This window comes from Rhineura floridana, chromosome 4, assembly GCF_030035675.1.
Source record: "Rhineura floridana isolate rRhiFlo1 chromosome 4, rRhiFlo1.hap2, whole genome shotgun sequence".
Lineage (NCBI taxonomy): Eukaryota > Metazoa > Chordata > Lepidosauria > Squamata > Rhineuridae > Rhineura > Rhineura floridana.
This window is the reverse complement of record NC_084483.1, coordinates 12,696,214-12,708,272: the sequence shown is the minus strand read 5'-3', so window position 1 is coordinate 12,708,272 and position 12,059 is coordinate 12,696,214. Positions and strand designations below refer to the sequence as shown.

Below are 12,059 nucleotides of genomic sequence, written 5' to 3'. Positions count from 1 at the left end.
GATTGCAGGATAAAGCTTCATCAAGCTGACTCAGGTCTGATTCATAAGATTCTTGCTTAACAAAGCCAAAACTGGAGATTTTTCTCTAGCAAGATTGTAAACTAGGATGGGGATTGGCAGTGTGATGCCCGTGGGTGCAATCGCCATTTGAGGTCTTCCTTTGCACCCATGAAGGCCCTGAGTCTCTCTGCTCCCCCAATCACCGCCTAGGTCATAAGGTGGTGAGAGTGGTTACCTCTGTCTTCCTTGAAAAGTATGTACAGCTGAAGAAGGAAGTTGGAAGAGCGACACTCTTTCTCAGTCCCTCTTTCAGCTCTATGTGCTTTTCAAGGCTCAGATTAATTCTGCTGTATCCAACTTTTACCCAGATCCTTTAGAAAGCAAAGATTGTGTATGTGCGTGCAGTGTACACATGCTTTCCACCTTTAATTGGGGGTGATCTAGGGGAAGGAGGAGAGAAATGACCAGAGGTGGTGGAGCCCATGGCGCTCACTCAAAAATCCAGATGTGCCCACAGGCCTAAAAACGTTGCTGACCCCAAGAACTAGGAGCTGTGCAACTAATACCAAAGAGCCAGCAGAGTATTTGAGTTGCCTTTGGGAGATGTCGGTTTGTAATCTACTTATCCATGTTCTCACTGTGTTGACCCTGTGCAAATCACTATTGGCTCCCAGTTTCCCTTCTGCAAAATGGGTATAAGAGAGTAGACTAGGGCAGGGGAAACTGTTCTTTGTTTTTATTTTTTAGGGAGAACTGTTAAAACTGTTAAAGAGGCCTCGGGTTCAATCCCCAAACTCTAAATCCTGTGAATTTACTAGCCTAAAGAAATATTACTGAGAGAAAGATCCATGAAGCATTAAGAACACTGAAAAAAACTCCTATATAAATCTGTAATAGTAGCATTAGAGGGAAACAACCATTCAGATTACTAGAGTCGGGTCAAAAGTAACCGACCCACCCCAGTCTCTAACATTTATTGCATTTTGTTTTATTTCTGAAGTGCATTACAGTGTCTTAGGTTATGGTTCTCATTGCAACAAGCTTAGTTAGTTTCCCACTTGTAAAATGGGAACTGTGGCAATCTGAGATCCTGAGGCAAGCTAAGTGCTCTAGGCAATGACAGATGTGGGAGTTGAACCCACAAAGAAATCTAGCCCCTTAACTACTGGATTCCATGACTGCCTTGTTGCATATCATCGTTGCTGGTGCAACCTCTTGCACCAGCCAGTCCTGTTGTCAACTACAGATAGAATCTTCCAGGGAATTCTTATCTCCCAGTCCTCTTGGACATCAAATACCATTCAGAGCTTGAATCCCCATCCCCCTGAAGTGACAGGAAATCGGGCCTGCCACAAGGCCATCCAAGGCTCCTTGTGGCTATTAGACGTCAACTACACCCCCGTGTGGAGTGCTAGGAATCGGGGCAACCAAGTGGGAAGGCAGCCGGAATGAAGGAGCTGCTCGCAGATTGTAGCAGCACTTTGCTTGGGTTTCACAAAGCATTCAGTACCTGGCGGCCAGTTCTGCTTCCTTATAGTAGCAGCAATGATGTCTGTGTTCTTTGACCACATGCATCATCTTGATGCTTTTCATTAACTTCCTGCATCTGCTAGTCAAAAACCTGTATTTACCCCCCTCCCCTCCAATGTTTTCATAGCTGGCTACTCGCATCCTGGAGGCCCACCAAAACATCGCCCACATGTCTCTTATGGAAGCCAAACTGAGGTTTATCCAGGCGTGGCAGTCGCTTCCTGAGTTTGGCTTATCGTATTACATCGTAAGGTAAACATAATATTATGCTGTCCTATCCTTTTAATGGCAGGTGGCTCTCTGAACGCTTCCACCGCTTTCACTTTGACTAAAAGAAGTCAGCTGCCAAGAAAATCAACTGAGTTGCACTTGCAACATCATTTCTGGCAACTCTATAATGTTCTCAAAATGCACTGATTTTTCTAAATGCCTCCTGTGTCCAGCTGGAACTATATACAGTATAGCAAGGGTGGGAAACAGAATCTAGCCAGTGGGCTGGATCAGGAGCTCCTGCACCCTCCACGGGCCACTTTGTTAGTTCTCTGCAAAGAAAAGGAAAGGAAAGAATTGGGAGCACGCTCTATTATCCTACTGGTTACATATATTCATTGTATTACATACATGTTTTTCTGGCCCTAGTTGCTAGAGCTTCAGCCTTTGGGTCATAGCTGTAGAGCTTGGGAGAGCACTGTGTACGAGGGGGTATTCAAAGCCCTCCCCCCAAACTTTACATTATCATCATCATCATCATTCTTATTATTTACCTACCCTTCACCCAGGAGTCCCAGGGCGGGTTACAACCATTTCAAAATACAGCATTAAAAACAATTTAAAAACAACCTAAAATCCCCAAATAGGGTGGGTCCTAAAAGTACATGTCTCAGGTGTCAAAGGCCAGGGTAAAAAGGTGCATCTTCAGCATTTACCTAAAATGCTACAGTGAAGTTGCCAGGTGCACCTCTATGGGGAGGGAGTTCCACAACTTAGGGGCTGCCGCAGAGAAGGCCCTCTTGCAGGCCAGCACCCCAGAGTTTCCAAGGCTGGTGGATCTACCAAAAGGGCCCCCTCTGCTGATCTCAACACCTGTGAGGGTCTTTAGAGAAGGAATTGGTCTTTCAGATATTTGGGGGCTAAGTCGTTTAGGGATTTAAACACTACATGAGCACCTGAAATAGGTCCTGGAAACAAACTGGCAGCCAATGCAGCTATTTTAAGACGGGTTATATGATCTCTAAAAGAAACCCCAGGCAGTAATGTCACTGGTGCATTTTGGACCAGTTAAAAGTTTCAGAGTCATCTTCAAAGGCAGCCCCACATAGAGCACATTGCGATAATCCAACCTGGAAATGAAGTCCCTGACTCTTTAAGGAGAACTATACAGGCAGTATTTAACTCAGTTGATCAGGAAGAAGTAAACCTATGCCCATCTTCCATCTTGTTCTGACCAATTACTGGAAAAGTATTGAAATGACTGATAAAAAAAGAAGCAAATAACCCATTTAATTAGACTACTTGCAGTTTGGATTTTGTTGTTTCACAGTGACTTGCCACAAAGTTCCCCCACTCCATCCTCAGTGTGCCTCACTGCCACCATACAATTCCTGACTAAGGGCCTGGCATGCTTGTGTTTGCTTCAGATCAGCCCCCTGAATGAAGCTGGCAACACCTAATGGTCAAAAACGAGCCAGTTAGCAGTACTGAGGGGAACACTCTACAGAGAGTACCAACATTTCTCAGATTCAGAGAGGATGAGATCAGGGAACTTGGCTCAAGGCCCAGTTCTATTTCAGATTTCATGTGCTCTTTTAGTAAAGTAACCAAGAATGTCTGTACGGTAATAACCTATTACTTGACCGTGAATACTCACAAGGCTAACTCTACCTCCTTTACAGGAGAGTTTATACTTTTTTAAAACCATTGCGGTGTCTGTGGGAGCTTTAGGTCTTTAAATGCTCTGTACTCCCCCTCTTGTGCCCTGTGTACACATCTTTTCTGGTTTTAAAAATAAAGTGTCAAATACAAGTACAAATTGCAACCACAGCTGGCTATCTGCCCCTGCGAAGGGGGTGCCTGTGCCAGCCATTACATGCCCACTGCACTTTGCACTAGATCAGGGCAAGAGCCAAAAAAGATTTCTCGCGCTAAAAGAACAAATTCTGCAGTTCATTGGAAAAGCCTCCAGAGTGTTTGTTTCAGCAAGCAAATATTTTCAGAATGTAGTGTGCCACTGTGTTTTTATGTTTGGCCAGTAGAGGGAAGCACAATTCCACCATTAATGTCCATGTTCTAATTTCAGCCCTCTCCACATTGCTCACTTACTTTATTGACTTGCAGTGGAAGTAAATGCCCTTCCCCAATAGCCCTGTGATGGAAAATGTGGGTAGGAGGAAAACTTTTATTGCACCATTTCCATTCTATGATCTGACAACCAACCTCCATGCACTGTGGAGCAAATAAGGGATGGAACTAGGCCTAAGAACATTGCTCCCTTTACCTGCAGTTGCAGCAGCCTGGAAGGCCCTCTGCCTGCCCCTGCCTTCCAGCCATTCTGAAATGGAGACAGAGAGCTTGCTCTGGAAGGAAAGAAATGCTCACATGCCTTATGAACACCTTCCTCCTTCAGTTTCCCAGCTGAGATTACACAGTGAAGGTGGCCGTTAGTACCCTGGTATACAGAGGAGAGACCTCCATTTGAAGGGCCATCAGTGAACAGCCCTCTGTTTGAAGGCAGTGTTTGTCTGAAGGGCTGTGTGATCCATATCTGGTGTAAAGATGAAGAACTGAAAGGGGGGAAACCAGGGGGTCTTGAAGTTCCCCCATCAACTGTTAGCAGCTGGACAACAGACAGAACAGGCACTCAGGTCACCTGGTCACTGGTCTTAATCTGCTACAAACATACATTTAAAACACACTTAAAGCACATGTCTTTTCCCAAAGAATCCTAGAAACAGTTGTTGCTTAAGGGTGCTGGTAACCCTGGCTCTGTGAGGGGTAAACTACAGTTCCCAGCATTCTAAGGGGGAAGTCATGTGCTTTACATGTATGGTGTGGATGTGACCACAGTCTTCCCTTCACAGTGGTGAGATATGTTGTACTTCTGTTTGAATTATAGAGATGATCTGTGCATATAAAATACTACACACACACACATATCTTTGGCAATGCAGAGGTGGCCATCCCACATACATCTGGAAGAGTAGATCAAGCCTGAACAGAGTGTGCCCCCAAATGCAGGTCATGGTACACCCTTTCAGCTCACTAAACTTCTGAAAAGGATTACGTTTTTCTGTCTCTTCCCACTTTGCCAGTCTGGGTTGGAGGGGGTGCACGCAGGAATGATTTCTCCTTTCATAGTTGTGCAGAACTGTGGCTGTTACAACTTTGAGAAATGTGCTGCAGAATTAATTGCCTGGGTTTTCCTCTTCCTTAGATTTAAAGGAAGCAAGAAAGATGATCTCCTGGGGATTTCTTATAACAGACTGATAAGGATAGACACAGCCACTGGGGACCCAATTACAACATGGAGATTCTCAAATATGAAACAGTGGAATGTGAACTGGGAGATACGACAGGTAAAGACAAATGTTTACCGGAGCAAATCTGTCCCTCTGTTGTCAACCCAAGACATTTTTACTCAAATAACCTGACAAACTGCCAGTTCGAATCCCCACATAGCCATGAAGCTTACTGGGTGACCTTGGGCCAGTCACTGCCTCTCAGCCTCAGAGGAAGGCAATGGTAAACCACCTCTGAATACCGCTTACCATGAAAACCCTGTTCTTAGGGTCGCCGTAAGTCGGGATCGACTTGAAGGCAGTCCATTATTAGTCACACACAGAAATCCTTGCGTTAATGCAGGGAGGAGGGCCCTGTGGTTCTCCAGATGTTGCTGGGATACAACTCCCATCATCCCTGACCACTGGCCCAGCTGGCTGCTGGGACTGATAGGAATTGGAGCCCAGCAACATCTGGAGGGACACAGGGCTCCCATCTCTGCTTGAATATGTTTGTTAATGAGCGTCACATACACATTCCCAGCATTACACCGCATAGTGGGCTGTTTTACATCACCCACCCACCACATTTCTTAGGGCTGCCTTATTCACTATGAATTTTATTTATGGCTCGGATATCAAGTTCTCCACCATGATATAAAATATGGCTGCTGAAGGTTGCTTCCTTAACTGCCAGTGGAAGGAAATGCGGTGTGTGGGAGACATAAATATGATGTATGTGAGGAGATATAGCAGTGCTTAAATTCAGTTGGGAGTCACAAAAGATCATCTCTGAAATTTGTTTATAGTTTCAGGGCAAAGAAATGAAAGTACAGCACGCAATGCATAATCCGATTACAGAATTTGTGTTCATAAGATGTGTTGATAGCTACAAGCTTAATAGCTTTAAAAGGGACTGAGACAAATTTATGAAGGAGTCCGTCAAGGTTTTTTGGCCGTGATGGCTAAATGGAACCTCCGCATTCAGAGCCAGCCTAAGCTCCCAATACCAGCTGGGACCTTCATGTCCTGGTTGTGGGCTTTGTGAAATGATTTGGCTGAGCAGAGGATGCTAGACTAGAGGGACCATTGGTCAGATCCAAAAGAGCTCTTCTTATGCTCTAATGTCTCAGCCTTGATATTATATTATATCCTTATCTTTTATGGTCTAACGTTTCTGTATTATAAATCAGCTGGGCCTGGGGGGTTTTCTGGAAAGCTTGCAAGCTGGTATAAGTTGGTGCAGCTGACCTAGCTATCTCTTTTCTGCATGTTACTATGCCAGCAGCAGCTGACATGATGCCATCCAGAACGTCTGGATTCCCAATGTGCATAGACCCCAACCAGGATGGCCAGTGGTCAGTGATGATGGGGTGGTAGTCCTGCAATGTCTGGAGGGCACCAGGTTGGCTACCCCTGTACTGTCACTTGCAACCTGAGCGTCTGTACATAGAAATGTGCATGTGACATTCCCTGTCTCTGCTTTCCTTCCATCCATTTGTAGAGAGGATAGAATCTGGGCTCTAGGCTAATTGCATGCTCATGTGTGTCTGCCTCTGTGCAGTGGCAGCAGGCCCTCTCTTCCAACTACAGTGGGACATGATTTATTCGCCCCACTAACAAACAACATGGCCCTTTTTGTTCCCACATAGGTTCAAAGTGCTTTTCCCTCCCCAGTGAGTAAGGGCAGTCAGTCCAAATGTATATATGTGCTTGTGAGACAGGTCTTCTGGTAAAAGTTTATGCTTCCAATCTGCCAAATTAGATGTTACATTGATCAGTCTCCAAATGTTTGGTTGGTTTATTTGTAACATTTGTATATGAACTTCCATTGAACGTTGTAAAGGAGAGATACATACTGGTTTTTAAAAATGTTTTAAATGAAAAGCAGTTGTGGGAGGCTGCCAGTTGGAGTGGAGGAATGGCAGGGGGAAAGGGGCTGTTTAAAGTTTTTCCCCTTGCCATTTGTCTGGGAAGGGCTGTGGCTCAGAGGTAGGACATTGGCTTGGCATGCAGAATGTCCCAGGTTCAGTTCCCAGCATCTCCAGGTAGGGCTGGGACAGATTCCGTCTGAAACCCTGGAGAGCAGCTGCCAGTCAGTGCAGATAATACTAAGCTAGATGGACCAATGGTCTGACTAAGTAAAAAGCAGCTTCCTAGATTCCTGCTGAAAATCACACACCCCTTTTTTTCCTACAGGAGAAAATATCATTGTTCCCTACACTTCTTCCCTAGGGCATGGGAAAAGCATCTGAGGGAGGTTGATTTTGAGCAGGCATATATAGAAGGGGAAAGGGTTAAGCAGCCCCTCCCTTCTGCCACTCTTGATTGCTGCCTTTGCTGCTTTCAAGTGAAAAAGATGGAGAAAAGAAGTGAGCCGTTGGGAGAATGTTTGTGTCTTCTGCATCACATCTAGTTTGGCCCTCATACTTTTGAGCCCTGTGAGGTAGTTCTTCAAACAAAGGAGTGTAGGGACCTGGGGACAGGGCAGTAACTGCCTTTTTTTTCCATTCGTAGCATTTTAATTATACTTTATTTATACATATTTGTATTTCCTCTTCAGGTTGCAATTGAGTTTGATCAGAATGTGTCTATTGCTTTTGCTTGCCTGAGCGCAGACTGCAAAGTAGTCCATGAATATATTGGAGGCTATATCTTCCTCTCAACCCGTTCCAAAGACCAGAATGAAACACTGGATGAAGACCTGTTCCATAAATTAACTGGAGGATGGGAGTGAGGAGGAGCGAGGAGCTGCCTCTGGATTGCATATCGGTGATGCAGCACTACAAAACATAAATGTAGATGCATCTTATTTTGAAGCAAGGAATTTTAAGCTGGTGCAACTCACTGACTCTTTTTTAATAGCTTACCTCAGGGGTTATCCAGGTTAAATGTAAACACTTAGAGCAGGGGTGACTAACCTGTGGCCCACCAGATGCGGTTGCACTCCAACTCCCATCATCCCTGGGCATGCTGGTTGGGGCTGATGGGAGTTGGAGTCCATCAACATCTGGAGGCCACAGGTCCCCTATCCCTGACCTAGAGCCTGCTTTATTTATTACAACAAGTTAGAGCCTACTTTATTGGAACAAACTATTTATGGTAGAGTTAGGCAGCCCCCTCCAGCATGGCCAGGGATGATGTGAGTTCTAGTCCAAGAACATCTGGAGGGCCAAGAGTTCATTATCCCTGATCTACGGTATATATGGAGCACAGTTTTTCTTTCTCTGTGATCTTTGTTAACATATGACACACATTAGTCTCTGAAATGTAGTTAAAGCTCTAATCCAGCAAATGCTTAAAATATCCCATCAGCACAAGGATTACCACTAGCACAACAGGACATCTCCCCCGCATACCCCACATCCTCCCCAATGCTCTGAGCACACTAGTCACCTACAGCTTTTCCATTGGCCACATCTGGAGGGGCAATGGGTTGATCTGCGAATCAGTTGCAAAATCTGTCTGAAGCTAATTAAAAAAATGCACTTGAGCTGATCCCACCAGGTTTTATAGTAGAAAGTAGTGTCATGTGCCCCCATTTTCAGAAGAGAGAGGTGGAGACGCATTGAAACCTGCAGAACAGTAAGTGTGTCTCTTCCCCACATCTGCTGTGGAGGACTAGGGTTACCCATAGAACAGATTTGGGGGGAGGGGGGAAAGTCCCATTGCCCTAATGGTAATCCTTGAACAGGTGGGATTCTGACTTAGCACTATGTTGGGTACAACCCTTAGAGCACAAGTCAGTTGCCCTTTGGATCCTCCATTCCCCCTCCTCACCCTTGGGTGCTGTTGACCCCCTTTGCCCTGGACTCCTCTGGTAAGTAGAGAGCAATGTTCTCAGGACAGCAGTGTGCTGCATCTAATGGCGTGCCCAGGAGGCACGTGTTTTTAACATTAATGTAATGTAAATACGTACTCTTGTTAATATAGACCTTTTCATTATGCCTGAGAATTCATTTTAAATTCTTCCTTGGTAAATTCCACAGAAATCAAGCGGTGATGGGGGAAGAGAGCATTTCCAAATTACTGATATATAGGAATGATAAATGTGGAGCTGGGTGTGGACATGGTGGCAGATTACACTGTTCGTTCAGCAGCAAGCCTAAACCTGCTACTTTCCATTCTATGGGGAAAAGGTGTAGCACCAGTGGGGCCATGTCAAGGCTAGCACTATAGGCTGGATCCAATTGTGCACTTCTACTTACAGAAGGGTGACCTTACAGAAAGAGTGCTTTACACCTTGCACTCGAGCACTGCACAAGAAAAGTAAAAACAAATCCAGATGTTCTGCTGGAAGCAGGAGAACACAGATCCTGTCGGATAATATGAATGTGTGAACTCCTGTGCAAGCTGTTCCATGGTATTTCTGGAACTGCACCAGTGGGTTATTATCTGTCGCAGGTAATTTGTAATTCAAAGAGCCCCTTGTGCTAAGCACTTTGGCACAAACATGAAACAATCTGAGTTTTTGATGCTGGTTAGCATCAGTGGTTTTGTAGAGACTACTGTGGGAAGGAGGAGCACATAAAGTGTGCCTGCACAGGAATGGAAGCAACTTTGTGGTTCTTCCTGCCACAATATACAATAATATCAAGGTAAAGAATGTACTTTGGGATCCTTTGCCTTTGGTTTCAGTCTTGTGCCCATTTCCTTGAAATTGGTGCCACCTGCTGCCAGTAAAAATGCAACAGAATCAGGATGTGATTCTCACATGCATTATTTGCCCCACAGCTATGAAGTTGTTGATTCACAACTGTATTATTCTCATGTAGAATGGCTACATTATTCTGGCTTTTTAAAAGTCTACCTACTGTTACTCGTTTTAAAAAGAAGCTAAGGCAGAAGAACTGAAATAGGTTTTAAATACTGTATATTTGTCTAGTGCAGCGCCTCCAGATGTTGTTGGACTCCACTGTCCCTGACCATTGGCCATGCTGGCTGGGTCTGGTGGGAGTTGGAGTCCAGCAACACCTGGAAGGCCAGAGGTTCCCCATCCCTGATGTAGTTAATTCATGTTACATTTTGGCAATGTTAGCATATCTTCTTTTCTTACATTTTTCCCACGTCAGTCTACAGCTGGAATTTTTTTTAAAAATGTTACTGTTTGGATATCATTGCACTTGGGCATATTTTCATTCTCATCAGAAGGTTTTTACAAAAGACCTCCCAGCGTGGTGTTTTTCTTTTTTGGCCATTGTTCATATTTCCATAAAAGATTTAATACAGGAATACCCCGCTATACGGACCGTCACTTAACGTACACTCGCTTTTACGGACATACTCCACCATGCCCCTGTTTACGTATGCTTGCTTCACACTTATGGACAGTTAACGGTGCGTGGGGGTGGAAATAGATGCGCTCGCGCCACCACAAATCAGCTGGGAGGCGCAGCAGCGCAGCAGCAGAGGCTTTAGCGCGGGGCTTTGAGGCTCCGCATGAAGGAGAGGTAAAAAAAGGTTTTAAAGGTAGTGCTTCACTTTAAGGACATTTTCAGTTTACGTACTCGCTCTGTTTCCATTGAGTACGTTAATGTGAGGTATTCCTGTATCTGTTTTGTACAGCGTTCCTGCATTTTGCAAAATTTTGCAGAATAATAACTAGCTCCTTACTGTAGGAAAACTGGTTCATTGTGGTTTTAACTGTATGCCATCAAATTTAACTTATAAAATGCTCGTTTTTAACTTTTTCAGTAATTTTCTCATTTCAAAGTTGGCATGTAGTAATAAACCCATTAAAATAGTTTTTTTTCTGTAGGGATCAGATTTTCTGAGAACATCTAATAGAGATTTTGAAATAAATATATTGCTGCCAAACAAGGCATCACATTCTCACTTGTGGAGCTTATCAGGGTAATGCTTCCAGGATTGCTATGAAAGGCTCCACTGTTCTTATTTTATTTTATCCTGCCTTCCAACCTTTACTTCATTGTTTGTGACACTTTTCCAGGGATTTGCACTGGTTTCCAAAGGGGTGGGGGGAGGAGAAATCAGAGAACGCTCAAAGAAATTGTACATTCAGTGAAGCAGGGGAAATGAGTTGGATCCAAAGATGCCCTTCTACATGCAGAATGCATCATCAATTCAGGGAAGGAGGTGGTCTTTATACCTTGCGCTACAGCAAGGGTGGTTCACCTGTGGTGCTTCAGATGTTGTTGGATTCCCAGTTCCCATCAGCCCCAGCCTGGCCACTAATCAGGGATGATGGGAGTTGGAGTCCAAGAGCATCTGGTGCAGAGTTTGCCAAGGTGGCACTTTTGGGTGTAGTGGCACCCTTGAGGCCTTTTCCTGGTGCCCACAAAGCCTCTGACGCCCTACCCACACCTCATTGTCCCCTGGATTATGAGGAGGTGAGGGTGGTTACCTATTTCTCCCTTGAAGACTGTATATCGAACTGAAGGAGGAAGTTGGACAAGTGTCACTCATTCGCATTGCCTCTTTCAACTCTACGTGCTTTTCAAGGCTCAGATTAATGCTACTGGATCCACCTTTTACCTTCATCTCTTGGGAAAGCATGTGTGCATGCACTTTCTCTCTTTGTCGGAGTGACAGGACTGCATTGGGGGAACAGTGAGAGATGTGACCAGAGGAGGTAGTGCCAATGGCACCTGCTCAAAAATCCAAACGTATCCATGGGCCTAAAAATGTTGGCGACCCCTTATCTGCAGGTCTACAGGCTGGTTATCCCTGCATTGCAGCATTATACAAGAAAAGTGAAGCAAAATCCAAATATGATGGTCATTGGCAAAAAAAACCAGCCTCTTCTGCAAGTGGAAAATTAGAACTACTGCCTATGTCAGCATTGCATAAGTTCTTGCACTAGTACTTTCCTATGTTTGTAGTTCTTTGGATCCAAACCAGTATCAACAGTGTTACACTGCAGGCTTTAACATAAAGTCGTTCTGGAGGGTGTATTCTAATGGGCTTTTCATGGTGGGTGCTTCCTTCAGTACAAATCAAAAAAATAAATCAAAATGTCATTTAGAGCTTCCTCGCCTGCTACATCAAGTATGGGGAACCTTTAGTCCTCCAGAC

The 12,059-nt window shown here is 44.6% G+C and overlaps 1 protein-coding gene across 2 annotated transcripts in view; it reads left to right on the top strand.

Annotated features, from left to right (window-relative positions):
• The window catches only part of FERMT1 (FERM domain containing kindlin 1), a 45,140-nt gene extending 35,845 nt beyond the window's left edge, over positions 1-9,295 (top strand). For both annotated transcript variants that reach the window (XM_061622521.1, XM_061622520.1), the window contains exons 13-15: positions 1,658-1,782; positions 4,961-5,102; positions 7,588-9,295. In XM_061622521.1, the coding sequence (XP_061478505.1) occupies positions 1,658-1,782; positions 4,961-5,102; positions 7,588-7,761 (441 nt within the window). In that variant the 3' untranslated portion in view covers positions 7,762-9,295. The remainder of the gene's footprint in view (positions 1-1,657; positions 1,783-4,960; positions 5,103-7,587) is intronic.
• Positions 9,296-12,059: the final 2,764 nt, after the last annotated feature.